The sequence below is a fragment of the Talpa occidentalis genome, unplaced genomic scaffold, assembly GCF_014898055.3.
Source record: "Talpa occidentalis isolate TD23 unplaced genomic scaffold, MPIMG_talOcc4v2.1 talOcc4.4, whole genome shotgun sequence".
NCBI classification, from domain to species: domain Eukaryota; kingdom Metazoa; phylum Chordata; class Mammalia; order Eulipotyphla; family Talpidae; genus Talpa; species Talpa occidentalis.
Window position 1 is genome coordinate 115402055 of NW_023604295.1, and position 15929 is coordinate 115417983.

General features: G+C 36.6%; 2 protein-coding genes across 3 annotated transcripts in view; both read left to right on the top strand.

Annotated features, from left to right (window-relative positions):
- Positions 1–1716, top strand: part of ADAM9 (ADAM metallopeptidase domain 9) — a 90881-nt gene extending 89165 nt beyond the window's left edge. The window contains exon 22 of the mRNA XM_037526099.2: positions 368–1716. Within this exon, the coding sequence (XP_037381996.1) occupies positions 368–461 (94 nt within the window). The 3' untranslated portion in view covers positions 462–1716. The remainder of the gene's footprint in view (positions 1–367) is intronic.
- A 2618-nt stretch (positions 1717–4334) lies between these two features.
- Positions 4335–15929, top strand: part of ADAM32 (ADAM metallopeptidase domain 32) — a 106304-nt gene continuing 94709 nt past the window's right edge. For both annotated transcript variants that reach the window (XM_037526101.1, XM_037526102.1), the window contains exon 1: positions 4335–4488. In XM_037526101.1, the coding sequence (XP_037381998.1) occupies positions 4431–4488 (58 nt within the window). In that variant the 5' untranslated portion in view covers positions 4335–4430. The remainder of the gene's footprint in view (positions 4489–15929) is intronic.

The following is a 15929-nucleotide window of genomic DNA, read 5'->3' on the forward strand; positions in this document are numbered from 1 at the left end:
CAGTTTTATGTATGTAAACAGAGAGCTAGTTTACACTAGTAATTGTTGCCATTAAAACGTAATACCCATAGGGAAGTGCTTAATTCACTCAGTGTGCTTAGTTGTCTTTTACAATTTGTCTTTTCAAAATATATAAACAGAATCTTCATGTAACATTGCTGATTGTAGAAAAACATCAGTTTTATTCCATTTTAGACTCTGATTGGAACCCTTTAACTATTGCATACAGATTAATAGTAATCTTAAATTATGCTGTACCCTCAAGAATTATGACTGATGTTACAGATGGTGTTATATTTGACATGTAATGAATGTGGCATTATTTCATAAATATATGATTGACTGTCTCTCTATTTTCCCCTGACAGGCCTCCTCCACCTCAACCGAAAGTATCACCACAGGGAAATTTCATTCCTGCTCGTCCTGCCCCTGCACCTCCTTTATATAGCTCCTTCACTTGATTTTTTTTTTTTTTTTACACCTTTCTTTTGCAGATATCTTCAGGGAACTGAGATAATTTTTATTTTCCTGATATTTTCTTGAACAGCCTTTTTTCCTGCTGCAACTATGAATGAACACTAATTACCACAAAACAAAGTTTACTAACACAGGAAAAGAGAAATTGAGTAGTAGGAATTGAGGGATATAAGAAATGCAGTAAAACCAGGGAATTTAGAATAACATTTCCACTTCTGTCATTGAATAAATTTTTTTTGTCATCTGTGAGGTTAATATACTTGATATGGATTGTTATTTTGATTCTCAAATTGACTCTTGGTTTAAGTTTTCTCATTGTGTATTTCAATGTAATTCTGAATTTTGATCTTAGTTATTATTAATGTAGTTTCTGGTTGAACATGTGGTAATCTAATTTCTATGAATGCTGACTAATTAGTTCCCAATAATATTTAATACTTTTCATCTTGCGGAGATTAATAATCATCATACACTAGAATCTTGTCTATCTCATTTATAACATGAATAAATTAATATTCTATCTTCAGAAGAATGCAAAAAACCCACAATTAAGATATACATTATTTTGAAATTACAGAATCCACCAAAAGTGTATATGTGGGTATTCAAACACAGTTAATATTTTCCACTTTTATGATCATTCTATGGGTAAATGGTTTAATAGATTCTATGAATAATAGAATCTATGGATCTATCTATGGATAATGAATATTAGATAAGTTAATTTAATAGTAGAATTTCTATTTTGAATCATGTTAAAGCATGGCATCCTTTTACAATAGCATTATTTTAAATAAATTATAAACTTTAAGGTACGAAATATTTAATAGAGCTAATTAGATATCCTTTTGATTCATGGTATAATAAAGCAGGAGCAATTATAATATCTTCAGTCAATTGAGCTGTCATAAACCACTTGAGAATTTTATGAGCACTTTACGTTTAAAATCTGAATTTTCAAAGCTTGTTATTAATATAATTTAGAATGTTTACATTTACTAAGGTGTGCTGGATCATGTCTCTTGATACTAACATTTTCAAAGAAATTGGGCTGGAGAAAGGAAGAAAAAAATTTCTTAGATAAGTATAAAAAAGTTTGTGTGGTGTCTGTAAGTTATCACCCCAGCTTTGTTAAAAATTGAATTTTTACTATGGAAGAAATGGCATGAATGGTAAAATTTTAAACACTTAAAATTTTTTCATGACCTTTCATAATAAAGTTTAATAATAGGTTTATTAACTGAATTTCATTAGTTTTTCAAAAAAATTTTGGTTTGTGTATATATACATATACAAATATAACATTTACAATTAATAAAATACTTGAAATTCTGTTTTGTGTCATCCAGTAAATTCCTAAGTACTCAATTATTTACTACCTTATTAATTAAGCATTATACTTTTAGATGACATATTAATCAAACTTTCATATGTGCCATTGAAGTTTTCAAACTTCTGCTGAATTGTGCACAATGATCTTTGTTATGGTTTTGAAAACAGTTTTGAACAAAAGTGATATTTTAGTTCTCTGAAGATAATACATTATTTTAACAACCAGGCGCCAACAATTGCCAACAATTCCAAATGAAGATTTTTCATTTCAGTATATATCTCTGAGTGAATTCATATAGGTCTAAAATATTTGTCTTTCATTCATGTATTCTCAATTTTTGCAATTATAATTCATTTCACTGAAATTTTATAGTTGGTAAGTATATCTATGTAACTAATGATTTTCTCAGAATTAGGTGATTTCTTGAATTTTTAGAAAATTTATGTATAATTTCTCATACTTTATGGTTTTCATTCAGATTTGTCCTCTATTTATTTTGGATTGCTATTAAAAATTATAGAATTCTTGGGCATAGATGTCACTTCAAAATGTGAAAACATAAAAGGTTTCCCTCCTAATGATGTTTTAATAATCAAGGATAAATTACATGTAACTTTGTTGTCACTGTTTGACTATGTCCACATGTCCCTATGTTTAGGATATTGCATTTTCCCTTTCAATCAAGCAGATACCTGGATCTCTAACCATATAATTAAGCACAATCCAGGTTTTCTAAGCACAGATCAGAATTTGTTAAATTCTGTAAATGTTTACTGGAACTGCCATACTGCAGTTAGTACTGTTCGGTACTGTGACATATGTTCTATATGGGACATGCCTCCCATATATGCCGCTGTATGGGACATGTTATGGAGAGAACCATATATACAAGTAAGAATAATACAGATTCACTCCATTAAAGATATAAACAGGGAGAGTTCAGGAGAGGAAAATAAGAAGTAAATGAACAAGAAGTTCAGTCAAAATACTTAACCACCAATTGATAAGTAGGTAACTATAGTTGTTCTTCTCGTGCACTGAAACAAGATGAAATCAATTTTGGCTTAAGTACTGCCTTACAAAAAAAATAAAGTTCTAATTCCTTCAGCCTTTTTCCTCCATGTCTATGATTCGAATCCACTCGGAAAATAGTCTTGATATTCCTGAAGCTCACACTTTCTCAAGTAAATCTGCTGAATTACATGATTTTCTTCTGGGCTCCTTGGCTTCTGTCTACACTAGAGCCTCATTTGGCCCTTACTATCTATTTATCTTAGAACCCAAAACAGATGCAACAGCTAGGGGCCAAAAACATACAGCAGGCAAGGAAAGCTGCACGGAATCACATTGCTCTACCACAGGCCAGCGCACAGTGGGCACTGCAGGCTTGGGATAGGGGCTGGGGGAAGTACTGCCTTACAGTAGAGTTAGTCTAGGATTGGTTATTGCTATTGAAATAAGAGGTTGGTGCCTATATTTGTTGTCTTTTGTATTTTGTTGTCTTGACTTTTGCTCATACTATGTAATTTCAGATCGCCCTGTTGAAATCCTGTCAATTTAGATGTGGTGGTTCCCCAAGACAACTTTTATGCCTTCCCAAGAGGCCTTTTAGTCTATTTTTTCTGTTAATTAGTATGAGAGATTAATTCATCTTTGGAATTTGGAAACAGTTAAAAGTGCCTGTAGAGGGAGTTGGGGAGTGAGGTTGGAAGGAAGGAGGCATGTAGTGCCAGGCAATAAAGGCAGTGCGTTCATTCAAGAAAGTCGGAGTGGCCAAAAAATTTGGGAGGAAGTAGGCAATAGTCTGGCTCCAAATTTAGAAATTTTTAAATACTGTGCTGAGAAATCTGGAACATACAAACTACATAGACACTATAATCTTGTCCGTCTCTTAATATGAATGGACGAATGTTCACTGTACTGAGAAGTTATTGTACAAGAGATTGGCTTAACAGGATTTAGCCAAATGTATGTGGAGAACCAGATTGAATGGAGGACAAAAGTGTACACAGCCTGGTTACAAAGTGCGTTGTAGTGGGAACCGGGAAAACAACAACATAGACTTTGTCCAAAGATACCAAAACCTACTTCTCCCTTTCTTGAAATCTTTATCGCACATCTGGCTATCTGGCTAGACTTTTCTCTTTTTCTTTTTTCAATTTTAGACACCCAACTTTAGCAAATACAAATATGTATATTTAAGTGTGTACATAGTTTTTACTCCAGAAAGTATTATTACACGTTCGCCTTGTAAAGTACAGGGAAGTGTCCTTTGAAGTTCACCATCACGAAGCCGAAGGCTTGTGGGGCACAAAAACCGCTACGGAGGGGTCTGGAAGGTTGGGTAACTCCACAGGAACTGCGGGCGGCAGGGAGAGTACAGGTTTCAGCCTGGGGCTTGCACCTTTCAAGCCCAGACGTAACTGCAGGCAACCAGGCCTCACGCTGCCCGCACCGGCGCACGCCCAGGTGCCGCGGCCTGGCGAGAGCCCCGCCCTCCAGCGCGCGGGAGGCGCCCCGGAGTCCTGCCCGCTTCGCCTGACGGCTGGGAGGGCACGGCGGCTCGAACCCGCCCAACGGCTCTCGCCTCTCTGCCGGCTTGGAGCCGGGAAGCCACACCATGTTCCCCTTCTTAATGCTGCTTGCGGGGCTCGGTGGCTCGCTAACGTCAAGACTTGGTAAGCCGGTGGAGACGCTGTGACTCCCCTCTGGGGCGGACGAAGGGCTTTCCTTTTATTTTTTTCTTTCAAGGCCTACCTGCTTCTGTCAAATGGTAGCTCAACTCAGTGAAAAACCCGGTGCCGTCCGTGCTGTTTGGTGCCTTTTGCCCTTTCTGCCCGGAGACCGAGCTGTGTTTGGACGCTCCGCTGGGACAGAGGAGTGGCTGCAGAGAGGAAGCGAGCCCGAGGGCAGAGCTCTTCCTCTGACGTCTGCGTTTGGGGCAGCGTTTCTTGTACTTCACAAAACTCCCTCGAAATTTCTTGCACGCGACACCCCAGAAACTTCTTGAATTCCACTCAATTTCCCCAAATCTGACTTTCCTTAGATATCATTTGCTCCAGCATAACTTGTTCTGCATACAGTAGTAACTTGATCGGCAATACAAGGCAATATGCTGACACTGACAGAAAAGCAGTATAGAAATGCAGTATAGAAAAAACAGTAAAAAGAGTCCGTAAAAATTTAAAGGTATCAGCGGAAGTTTAGAAGCAAGTCACATTTTGAGTTCTGTTATTTTTCTTATACAAGGTTCTGAATCTTGGCCATTCTAAGTGCAGGGACTCTCTCCTGCCCCCTTCTGCATTGTATTCCATTATTTGGAGATACCACAGTGTACTCAGACGCTTCTCTTGTTAATGGCCTTTGGATTGCTTTGGATCCTTCTGCTGTTTTAGTGAACTGCTTACACTCGAACAGCCTTCATACCCTAGGCTGGGTAGCTTAAACAACTGAAATTTGTTTTCTCAGTTCTGGAGTCAGGAAGTGGAAGATTAGGGTGTCATCCTGGTGGGGTTCTGGTTAGAGCTCTCCTCCTGGTTAGGAAGCTATTGCATTCTTGTTGTGTACTCACATGGAACTCTGCGGTGTATTTTGCGAATGGGGAAGTCACCGAAACACTCTGGTGACTCTTATAAGGACACTAATCCCATCTTGAGAACTCCACTTTTATGACCCCATCCACCCTAATTATCTCTGTCAGCTGAATCCCTGCTGTGTAACCATTTAAAGATAATTATTAGATATGCCTTTTGCAAATATTTTCTCACTGTAGTTTGTCTTTTCATTCTCTTGATGTATTTTTCAGAGCAGACATTTTAAATTTTATTGAAATTCAGCTTACCAGTAATTATTTTTATGCATTCTACCTTTGGCACTGTATTTAAAAAGTCATTGTCGTGCCTAAGATCTTCTGAGCTTATTGTTATGTTATGATCTAGGAGATTTATAATTTTGTATTTTACATTGAGATCTATGAGCCATTTTGTTATTTTTTGTGAAGTCTATAAAGTTTGCGTCTAGATTCATTTTTTAAAAATGTGGATACCCAGATCTAGCACCATTTGCTCTATTGTGTTGACTTTGCTCCTTTGTTAAAGACCAGCTGACTATATTTATGTGTATCTTCACCTGGGCTCTCTGGTTTGTTGCATTCACTTATTTGTTGATTCTTTCCTCAATACCTGAGTGTCTTGGTTACTACAGCATTTATACCAAGTCCTTAATTTGGATAATGGCAGTTCTTTCTACTTCAATATTGAGTTTGCTATTTTGGGTCTTTTGCTTCTCAAACTTTGTAATAAATGTGTTGATATCTACAAAAGAACTTGGAAAGATTTTGACTAGGATTGCACTAAATCTATAGGACAGTTTGGGGAGAACTGAAATTTTGACAATATTGACTTCCTTTCCATGACACAGATTATGCCTCCAAATTTATTTAGTTTTTCTTTGCTATTTTACATCAGAATTTTGTAGTTTTTCCACATAGATCTTATCCATATTTTATTAGATTTATACCTAAGTACTATATTTTGGGGGGCTAATGTAAAACACATTATGCTTTAAATTTCAAACTCCATTAATTTATTATTGTTACATAGGAAAATGATTCACTTTTACATGTGTTAACCTTATAGTCTGCAAACTTGCTATCTTTTAAGTGTACAGTTCAGTAGTGTTAATTATATTCACATTATTGTGTCATTTATTTCTAGAAGCCTATTCATTTTGCAAAACCGACACCTTAAGTCCATTATACAGAAAATTAAAAATTGTAGTAAAATATCAATGACATAAAATTTACCATTTTAACCATTTTCACTGATCCTTCCTGTTTATTCCTTTATAAATTGAAATCAATTGAGGGAACTATATTCAGTGTTCTCTTTATTTTTATGGATTAACTTTTTTCATCTCTACCAGTGAGTTACATATTTTCATATCCTCTAATGTTGTTCATTAGCATCCTTTGCTTTATCATAAAGACTCCCTAACATTTCTTCTAATGCTAGTGGTGATGAACTCCTTCAGCCTTTGTCTGGAAAACTTTTTTTTTGGTATTGTTTTTAAATTCTTTTTTTATTTTATATATTTCTTACATCATTTTTCATTTTTGCACAATGTGTGCAATTTCATCTTGGTTATACTCCCCATACAATTGCACCCCCCTTATTTTGACCCCAATCTCTCCTCTCCCTGCCCCCCCTTCTCCCACCTCCAGTGTGTCTGTGGTTTATACTTGCTTGTTGATTTTGATTTTTTCTTTTTTATAGTTTTTAATTTTTAAAAATTTTCTTTATTATAGATATTCTTTTTCCTGGTCCCTTATTTAAGTTTTCTAAATTCCTGCTATGAGTGAGACCATCCAGTATTTTTCTTTTTCTTTCTGGCTTATTTCACTGACCATGACCCCTTCCAGCTCCATCCATGTTGCTGCAAATTGCATGTGTTTATCTTTTTTGATTGCTGAGTAATATTCCATTGTGTATATATACCATATCTTCTTGATCCAGTCATCTATTTTTGGGCATTTGGGCTGTTTCCAAAGCTTAGCTATTGTAAATAGTGCTGCTATAAACATAGGGTGCAGGTGCCCTTTTGAATTAATGTTTCTGTGTCCTTTGGGTAAACACCTAGGAGTGGAATTGCTGGGCCATATGGAATCTCTATCTTTAGTATGTTGAGGAATCTCCACACAGCTCTCCATAATGGTTGGACTAGTTTGCACTCCCACCAGCAGTGCAGGAGAGTTCCTTTTTCTCCACATCCTTGCCAACATTTGTTGTTGCTAGTTTTTTTGATATGTGCCATTCTCACTGGTGTAAGATGGTATCTCATGGTAGTTTTGATTTGCATTTCCCTGATTACAAATGATGTTGAACATTTCTTCATATGCCTGTTGGCCATTTGCATTTCCTCTTTGGAGAAGTTTCTTTTTAGCTCTGGAGAACTCTTAATGTGCTTTTGTTTCCGAAGTACAATTTTGCTGGCTAAACTATACTTGGTTGGCATCTTTTTCTTTCAGCGCTTTGACTATATCATTCTACTCCTTTCTGACCTGCGGTGTTTCTCCTGAAAAAGTCACTGGTAATCTTGTGGGACTTACCATCTATTGGGTTGTTGGAAAAGTCATGACACATTTTTTCTGTTTTTGTTTTTTTTTTTAATATTTATTTATTTATGCATTCAAGAGTTGGGCACAGGCCAACTCTTGTGTGTGTTGGGGGAGAGGATTCACCAGAGACAGAGTGGGGAACAGAACAGGCAGACTGACTGAAGTACACTGCTGAGGGGAGCAGCGGGCGAGACAGGAGAGGTCTGCTGCGTCTTATGTTGCTCCCTGGCCATCTGGGGATCGAACTCATGCTGCAGAGGCTGTGGATTGCTTCATAGTGCAGTGCTTAACCCCTTGCACCACCAGGGAGGCCTTCTATGTTCTTCGAAGAAAGAATACATCATGACTTTTCCCACAACCCAATATTAAACAAGTTCCTTTTCTCATCTTACTTTTAAAGATCCTCCTTTTTCTTTAACTTTTAACAGTGTAATTATAAAATGTCTTAGTGTGAATCTTTCTTTTTTGGGTCCACCATATCTGCTTCCAGTTTAAATTCTCTATAAGATTCTTTCAATATTGATGACTATTTATTCTCCACAAAATTCTAATATGTGTTGTAGGGGGGAAAGACAGTTAATGAACGGTGTCAGTAATGGTTTCAAACTGGGACAGTATATAAAAGTCCAACGACCACAACAGAAGACTGTTTTTGAAGAAATAAGACTCATTAGAGTAGAATGTTTGGCATCTAAATAACTAAAATGCTTTGAGACCAGAAGAATATTTATAGAATTTTGTCTTAGATGGTTTTAAATATTTTACCCTTAATACTCACAGTTTACATTATATGGTAACATGAAACATGAAAATTAAACTTCAGATAGTGCTTTAATTAAAATTTTAAATATATGATATACCCTCATCTTATTCTGTTTTATTAGGAAGGAAGTTTTATTAAAAAGAAAACATTTTTTAATAGTCTATTTTTTCCTTATGTGTATTAAACTTCTTGATTCTACCTCCACATGCTCACTGAGATGCTCAGAGAAACTACTTTCAGTCTACCTGGATGTTCTAAAGGCACAAGCCAATTCATAATTTCCAAAGTAGGTAGGTAGGTAGAGATATAGATTTTCCCCTTCCACCAAATGACCCATGCTCATACCCTATCTGCTTCCCTCCCCCATTCTCCCACACTTTTCTCTATTCCCTCTGATAACCATTATCTTCCTTTTTTCCTGAGTTCAAAAATTTAATTCTTCTATTGTTTGCATGTAATTTTTTTTGTATTTTTGCTCTGCAGATAAATGAAATCATCCAAAATCTGTCTTTTACTTTTTGACTGATTTCACTCAACATAATCACCTCAAGGTCCATCCATTTTGTCCTAAGTCACACTGTTTTGTGCTCACAGCTATAAAATATTCCATTTAATATATTCTCCACACTTTTTCTATCCATTTATCTGTTGAAAGTCACTTGGTTTGTTCCATGGTTTGACAGTTGTAAACAGTGCTGCTGTGTGTATAGGTATAGATAAAATCTTTTCATATTAGATTTTTCCTGTTGTTTGGATAAATACCTAATAGTGGTATTGCCGGGTCAAACGAAATTTACATAGAAATTCTTGAGTAACTTCCATACCATTTTACAGAGGGACTGTACCAGTTTGCATTCCCACCAACAGTGAATGAGAGTTCCTGTTTCACCACAACCTTGCCAACATTTATTAAATCCATTCTTTTTTATTTTTTTTTTATTTTTTTTTTTTATACTCAAACTGTTTCTATTTTAATATATTTAGAGATTATATTTTATTACATATAGTTACAGTTGTTTCTTTTTTTTTTTAATATTAAATTTTATTTTTATATTCCCCCATACAATTGCAAACGCCCCATTCTGACCCCAATCCTTCCCCTCCCGCCCCCCACCCCCAAAAAGTGTCTCTGGTTCATAGTTTTTTGTTGATTTTGATTTTCACTTTCTTATATTCATTTTCCTGGTCCCTTATTTAAGTTTTCTAGATTCCTGCTATGAGTGAGACCATCCGGTATTTTTCTTTTTCTTTTTGGCTTATTTCGCTGAGCATGATCCCTTCCAGTGCCATCCATGTTGCTGCAAATTGCATGTGTTTATCTTTTTTGAATGCTGAGTAATATTCCATGGTATATATGTACCACATCTTCTTGATCCAGTCATCTATTTTTGGGCATTTGGGTTGTTTCCAAAGCTTAGCTATTGTAAACAGTGCTGCTATAAACATAGGAGTGCAGGTGCTCTTTGGAATTGATGTTTCTGTGTCCTTTGGGTAAATACCCAGGAGTGGAATTGCTGGATCATATGGAAGCTCTATGTTTAGTAGGTCCAGAAATCTCCACACAGCTCTCCATAGTGGTTGGACCAGTTTGCACTCCCACCAACAGTGCACAAGAGTTCCTTTTTCTCCACATCCTTGCCAACATTTGTTGTTGCTAGTTTTTTTAATATGTGCCATTCTCACTGGTGTGAGATGGTATCTCATGGTAGTTTTGTAAATCCATTCTTTTTTAGATGGGCCATTCTCACAGGGGTGAGGTGGTCTCTGTGTGGTTTTGATTTGCATTTCTCTTATAATAAGTGATGTTGAACATTTTTTTTATATGTCTTTAGGCATCGGAGTATTTTTAGAAAAGTGTCTATTCAGGTCCTTTACCCATTTTAAAAAAATGGGTCATTTGTTTCTTTGTTGTTAGATTGTGTAAATACTTTGTAACTTTTGGAGATTAATTAACCCCTGGTCAGATGTCTGGTATGCAAATACTGTTTTCCATTCTATAGGTTGCCTTTTGTTTTTTGTGATGGTTTCTTTTGAGGCACAAAAGCTTTTAAGTTTGATATGGTTTCTCTTGTTTATTTTTGCTTTTGTTTCCCTTGCTATTGGCATTGTATTCCCAAATACATCTTTGTGGTAGGTGTAGAATACAGCTGTGCATAAATCCTTTCAAATTAGTGTTTTTGCATTCCTTGGGTAAATATCTAGGAGTGGAATTGCTGTGTCATACGGTGAATCTTATTTTCTTAAATTGAGGTAACTTTGGTTTACATCACCATTTGTATATTAGGAATATAAGATCCTGATCCCCATCCCCTCTGCAGCTCAGGTAGTGTTACCACACTGCACTCACACCATGACACCCATAGTTCACCACCATAGTTCATTGTGCTCCTTCCTTACTTGCCCTTGCTCCTCCGCTACCCTTCCTGCTCTGATAGCTTCAGTTTTGTGATCAGTTTCTAGAGTTAATTATTTGTTTGACATTGTCTCACCCTTTATTTGATTTCTCTATATTCCACATATAAAATGACACATTCCAATATTTGTCTTTCTCCTTCTGACTTACTTTATTTAGCATAATCACCTCCAGCTCCATCCATGTTGTGCAAATGGCATGAGTTTATCTTTTTTTTGATAACTGAGTAGTATTCTATTGTGTATATATTCACCATATATGCCTCATCAAATTGTCTATATTTGGACACTTAGGTTATTCCTTAGGTTGGCTATTATTAATAGTACTGAAGTGAACATGGGAGTTCATGTTTTCCTTCAAATTAGTGCTTTTGTATCTTTTTTGCAGATACCTAGAAAATGAATTGCTGGATCATAATGGTAGATCTATTTTTAATATTTTGAGGAACCCTCATACTATTTTCCATAGGGGTTGGACTAGTGTACATTCCCATCAACAGTGTAAGAGGGCTTCTTTTTCTTTACATCCTTACCAGAACGTAACTGTTTTTTTGTCCTTTTGATATGGGCCATTCTCACAGGTGTGAGATGGTATCTCATTGTGGTTTTGATTTGTATTTCTCTGATAATAAGTGATCCTGAGTATTTTTTTCATGTGCCTGTTGACAATCTGTATGTCTTTGGATATCTTTTTAGCTCATCTGTCCATTTTGATTGGGTTGTTTTCTTTTTGTTGAGTTTCATGAGTTCTTTATATATTTTGGATATCAACCCTTTGTCAGATGTCTGATGTGCAAATATTTTCTGCTATTCAGTAGGGTGTCTTTTTGTTGTAGATAGCTTCTTTTGCTGTTCAGAATCTTCCTAGTTTGATGTTGTTCTATTTGCTTATGTTTTCTTGATTTCTCTTGCCATTGCAGATGCATTCACAAAGACAGCACTGAAGCCAGTGTCATGGAATGTTTTGCCCATGTTTTCTTCAATGTACTTTATGGTTTCAGGTCTTACATTAAAGTCTTTAATCCATTTGCAATAAATTTTTGTGTAAGTTATGAGAAGGTGATTTAATTTAATTTTTTTGGATGTGGCTGTCCAGTTTTCAGAACACTATTTTTTGAAGACACTGTCATTTCTCCAATATATGCACTTGACTTCTTTCTCATAGGTTAATTGTCCATATATATGTGGGTCTATTTTTGGATTCTCAATTTTATTTCATTGGTGTGTATGTCTGTTTTTTTCCCTCAGAACCATACTGTTTGACTATTTGGAGTCTTTTGTGGTTATGTATTAATTTCAGTAATATTTGTTGTAGTCCTTTGAAGAAAGCCATTGTTGCACTGGTACAAGAGAATAGCCTTTGATCTCATATCAACTACAATCCATGCCCAAGCTCATCAGTCTCAATATCTCTTTATAATCTTGTATTTCTATTCAAGGCTACATAACTCTGGTACCAATAGCACATTCCAAAGTTCAAATCCCTGAGTTTACTGTAGGTGATCCTCTGGTGCCCTACTCCCCCTGTAGAGGCAGGGTGGGCACAGAGCAGGATCCCTATGACTGGAGCAGATGGGTGAAGGAGGAGTCCTGGAGCCCTCGGTGGCATTTGCAGGCTTTTATTGGGATTTTACCAGGTACACAGCAGGCAGGGATGCTGAGAGGCCAGGAGGCTGGCAGGTTTCCCAGCTACCGGCAAGTCTTAACTCTTTCTGGGTTCTCCGGTGTTCTCTCTGCTTCTCTGCTGGTTCTGCTCTCCTTCTCTCTGCTCTGTTTCGCTCTGCTGGTGTCCCGATGACACTGCCCTTATAATCCCAGTCTCTCAGCCCAGGTGTACCCCCCTACGCATGCCCACACACCCCACTCCAGGTGTCCGCCATCAGGCATGCATTTATTCTAATGGGAGGATGGCAGAACGCCTGATACTTTACTTACCCTATGCCCCCAGTCCTCTCTTATACATATTATCCCTTGCTGGTATTAGTCCTCAGATTATTTCAACAGGCTCAAAGACAACAATCTGAAAAACTCCTTATTAAAACTCATAAAAGATTTAAAATGAGGAGACAGAAGAACATATCATAAATGTCAGACCAAAAATCTGCAAGGAGCCCCGCCGACTCAGTGAAACTGCAGAGTATGATAGGAGGGGACTTCAGGGAAACAGTTCTGGTAATATATGGGACTCAAAAGAACAGCAACAACTCAGAGGATATAAAATAACAGAATAAAGATAAGGAAAATCTGAGGTAACTATAATTAGAAATAATGAAGCTAAGAAACACTATGGCTAATTTAAAAATACAATGAAAGCCTTAATAGACAAACAGAAGCAATGAAGAAAATTAAAGAGCTCAAAAGCACAATTTCAGATAACACAAAAACAGAACAAAGTAGAGAAGACAGAATTAAAAAAAAATAATGTAAAAGGCCTTTGGGACAACTTAAAGAAAAATAATATCCACATCAACTTAAAAAGAAAGAATATCTGTGTTAGAAGAAGAGAAAGAGAAAATCAAAGAAAATTTATTTAAATAAATAATTGCTGAAAACCACTTAATTTGAGAAACCAGACATTGTGATCCAAGATACCCAAAGAGTTCAAAATAAAATAATACCAGACACACATATACCAAGACAGATACTAAGTTGCTGAGAAACAATGACAAGGATAGAATATTAAAAAGGCCAAAAGAAAAACGGGTAACTTATAAGATGCTCACTGGACTTTTCAGTAGAAACATTACAAGCACATGGGAACTGGAAGGAAATATTTAAAGTACTTAAAAAGACTTCCTGCCCAGAATTCTTTATGTAGAAAGATTATTATTCCAGACAGAAAGGAAGAATAAAAAGCCTTACTGAAAAGGAAAAACTAAAAGAAATTATCAACACCAATCTGCACATGAAAGACTTAAAGGGGTTATTATAAAGTAACAAAACAATGACTTTTAAGCCAAAGGACACCTAAATCACTTAACATGGATGAGAAAGAGGAGGAAAACAACAAAGTACCCCATCAGAATGAGTCAGATAAGACTGTCCACCAGGTCATAGAGCAAGATAAGAAGCAAGAGCGAATGACCAGCAAGAGCAAATAAGTTTAATATAGACACCTACAAAATACGCCACTGAAAACCTGCTACATACACTTTTTTTTCAAGTACACTTGGAAAATTTTCAAATATAGGTCAGATGCTGGGACACAAGTCAATTGTCAATAAATTATAAAGACTGGGGCCTCCCCGGTGGCGCAGCTGTTGAGGGCTGGGCTATGAAGCTGCCCGCAGCCTCTGCAGCGCCGGTTTGCTCCCTCGCAATTGGCGAGGGTCCCACAAGTCACGCAGACCTCTCCTGCCGCGCCCGCTGCTCCCCTCAGCAGTTCAGTCTGCCCGTTCTACTCCCAGCTCTGGCTCTGGTGAATTCTCTCACCCTCCCATGCTTCTGACTTGTATAAATAAATAAATGCTTGTATAAATAAATAAATGAATATTAAAAAAAACAATTATGAAGACTGAAATTATACCCAGTATTTTCTCTGACCATAATGCCATAAAATTAGAAATCAATTATAAGGGAAAAAAACAGGAAAAAATATGAGTACATGAAGATTAAACAACATGCTACTTAATAACAGTTGGGTGAAAGAAGAAATCAAAGCCGAAATTAAAAAATACCTCGGGACAAATGAAAATAAGACAGTCTACCAGATGTATGGGATTCAGCGAAAGTGGTTTCAAGAGGTAAGGTAATTACAATATAAGCCCTCATGAAGAAGCAAGAAAAATTCAAATAAATAATCTGCTATCATACCTAAAGCAACTTGGTAAAGAGGAATAAACAAGACCCAAAGTTAGTAGAAGGAAGGAAATAATAAAAATAAGAGCAAAAATTAATGAACTAGAGATCAAAAGATGGCACAAAAAATTAATGAAACTAAGAGCTGGTGTGGGTTTCTATGAGCTGACCAACTCATGAGCAACTGTGACCTATTTGCTATCTACAAATCACAGCAGAACATTCCTTGACTACCTGTGGAGTATAGCTCCTATGGCGAGGCAGTCCTGGTGACACCTAGGCTGCTTGACCTGATTACGTGACTATCTTCATGGCGGTCTTGCAATAACTCTGCCTGCCATAACATAATTTGGTGACACAAATGTCTTTTGACATGTCATCACGATGTCCCCTTCCCTATCCCTTGTAAAACTTTGTAAAATCTCTTGTGAAAAAATCCCCACTCCTATCCTTCCTTCTGGACCCTGTTCCTCATACCATTGTCACATGATCAGCTTTTATTATCCTCTATGATTTCAATAAATGGCACAAGAACGTCTGCTCAAGTAGCAGAGCCTTTCCTTGCAAACCTGCTTTATGACTGTTGTACCCCTCATCATGTTCCTGCCACAAAGCAGCAACAAAGTTCCTGTTTCAACAAACTGGTTCTTTAAGAAGATAAACAAAATATATAAATCTCTAGCTATGCTACCAACAAAAGAGAGAGTGAACATTAATAAACACAATCCCAAATGAATGAGAAAAAATTGCTATATATAGCACAGAAATGTAAAAGATCATAACACCTTACTATCAATCACTGTGTGGCAATAAATTTGATAATCTTAAAGAAATGTATATTTCTCCATCAATATAATCTACTAAGACTAACCCAGAAAGAAATTGATGAATTCAGCACACCAGTTACAAGCATTGAATTGAAACAGGAGGCCTCCCTGGGGGTGCAAGTGGTTAAGCACAGCACTGTGAAGCTATCCACAGCCTCTGCAGCAGGAGTTTGATCCCCACCATCCAGGGAGCTACCCACATGG